At 34.3% G+C, this 1681-nt stretch overlaps 1 protein-coding gene across 1 annotated transcript in view; it reads left to right on the top strand.

The window, feature by feature from the left end:
- Positions 1 to 214: 214 nt before the first annotated feature.
- Positions 215 to 1681, top strand: part of LOTGIDRAFT_176509 (hypothetical protein) — a gene marked incomplete at both ends in the record, with an annotated part of 7292 nt that continues 5825 nt past the window's right edge. Inside the window, 2 exons of the mRNA XM_009051872.1 lie at positions 215 to 640; positions 1345 to 1492. Of these exons, the coding sequence (XP_009050120.1) occupies positions 215 to 640; positions 1345 to 1492 (574 nt within the window). The remainder of the gene's footprint in view (positions 641 to 1344; positions 1493 to 1681) is intronic.

Raw genomic sequence — 1681 nt, 5'->3', positions numbered from 1 at the left:
TGAATATTATTATTATTTTCATAATGTAAATTGTAAATAAAATCTGAATTTTAAAACTTTGTTGTTGATGGTAAATTATTAGTCATGTCCAAAAGGACATTGTTATTAAAGATTTAATTTTTTACTTACATATGAAGGTGAACACGTATCAATAGTGTTGCATCAGATTGAATCTTTACCAGGAAACTTAAGAGATGAAGGTATTTATGAATCAATGGATGAATCTTTACCAGGAAACTTAAGAGATGAAGGTATTTATGAATCAATGGATGAATCTTTATCACGAAACTTAAGAGATGAAGATGAACATGAATCAATGGAGATGCATCAGGAGGGGTTGTTACCGGGAAACTTAAGAGATGAAGGTGATTATGAATTAATGGAGTCGCATCAGGTTGAATTGCTACCAGGAAACTTAAGAGATGAAGGTGATTATGAATTAATGGAGTCGCATCAGGATGAATTGCTACCAGGAAACTTAAGAGATGAAGGTGATTATGAATTAATGGAGTCGCATCAGGTTGAATTGTTACCAGGAAACTTAAGAGATGAAGGTGATAATGAATCAATGGAGTCGCATCAGGATGAATTGTTACCAGGAACATCCAGAGACAATTCCAGAAATGGTGAACAAAATGAAGTTAGTATTCTTATTGCTTGCCTAATTTTCATTAATTATGTCATGTGTTTATCTAAGATTGCTTCGTAGCTGGTTAGCTCACTTATCTTTCTATCAAGGCATATTTGAAAATGCAGATCTAGATGTGTTTCTGTCCTGACATCCATGATCACACATATTCTAAATCATTAAGATATTCACCCAATAAAATTTACATGTGGACAATTCTGGAATATTCATCGAATTACACATTGACATGTGTTGTCTGCCTATTTTAAACAGGGTTTGAGCATAAATAGTAACAAATTTAACCCTTTGAGTTGAATCCTTAAAGAGAAGGATTGTGACCTTGGGATGTGTCGTTTCAAATCTTTAAACAAAGGAGCTGCCTTTTCAATTTTTGTTGTCAATATTAAACATCTTTTCGATTCTTCTTCTACGGTAGTAAAAAGGAGTGATCCTCAACATTTGTTAACGAACGGCGTCTCCCGCGCCGGCTTGAACGGCCTGTGTAGTGTCCAACTGATCCCCGGTGACTTTTCCCTACATGTTTTTCTAGTTTAGTTTGGCTCCTCGACCAAAACTCAACAAAATCTCCGATTAAGCTTGATTTGGATAATTAGGCCACGATGCGACTGCTTCTGTCTTCTTAAATAGGTAAAAAAGAAAATACAACGACAAGATCCCCCTTTCTACTACAATAATCTTATCTGTTTTTCTTTCAGAATCTAGAAAGTCTTCCATATGATTTATTAGAGTTCAATGCTTCCAATGGTAATAGGATTCATGGTAGCAACCCTGATGCCGAAGATAGGTATACTAGACTTACCACGAAACACCACCGATACCCAAAATGGAAATGGATTCTGATGAGTAAGCAATGGTCGTAAAGGAACTGGTTCATGCACGTTTATTCTCCTGGTAACTGTTGTACGTATTTCTTTTATATTGACAGAACTACTGATGTTAAATTGGTGTTATATATATTTTATATTGATAGAACTACTGATGTTAAATTGGTGTTATATATATTTTATATTGATAGAACTACTGATGTTAAAT

The sequence above is a fragment of the Lottia gigantea genome (assembly GCF_000327385.1).
Source record: "Lottia gigantea unplaced genomic scaffold LOTGIsca_1726, whole genome shotgun sequence".
Classification (NCBI taxonomy): Eukaryota; Metazoa; Mollusca; class Gastropoda; family Lottiidae; genus Lottia; species Lottia gigantea.
Note: the sequence above shows the minus strand (reverse complement) of the source record. Positions and strands in the feature narration are given on the sequence as shown.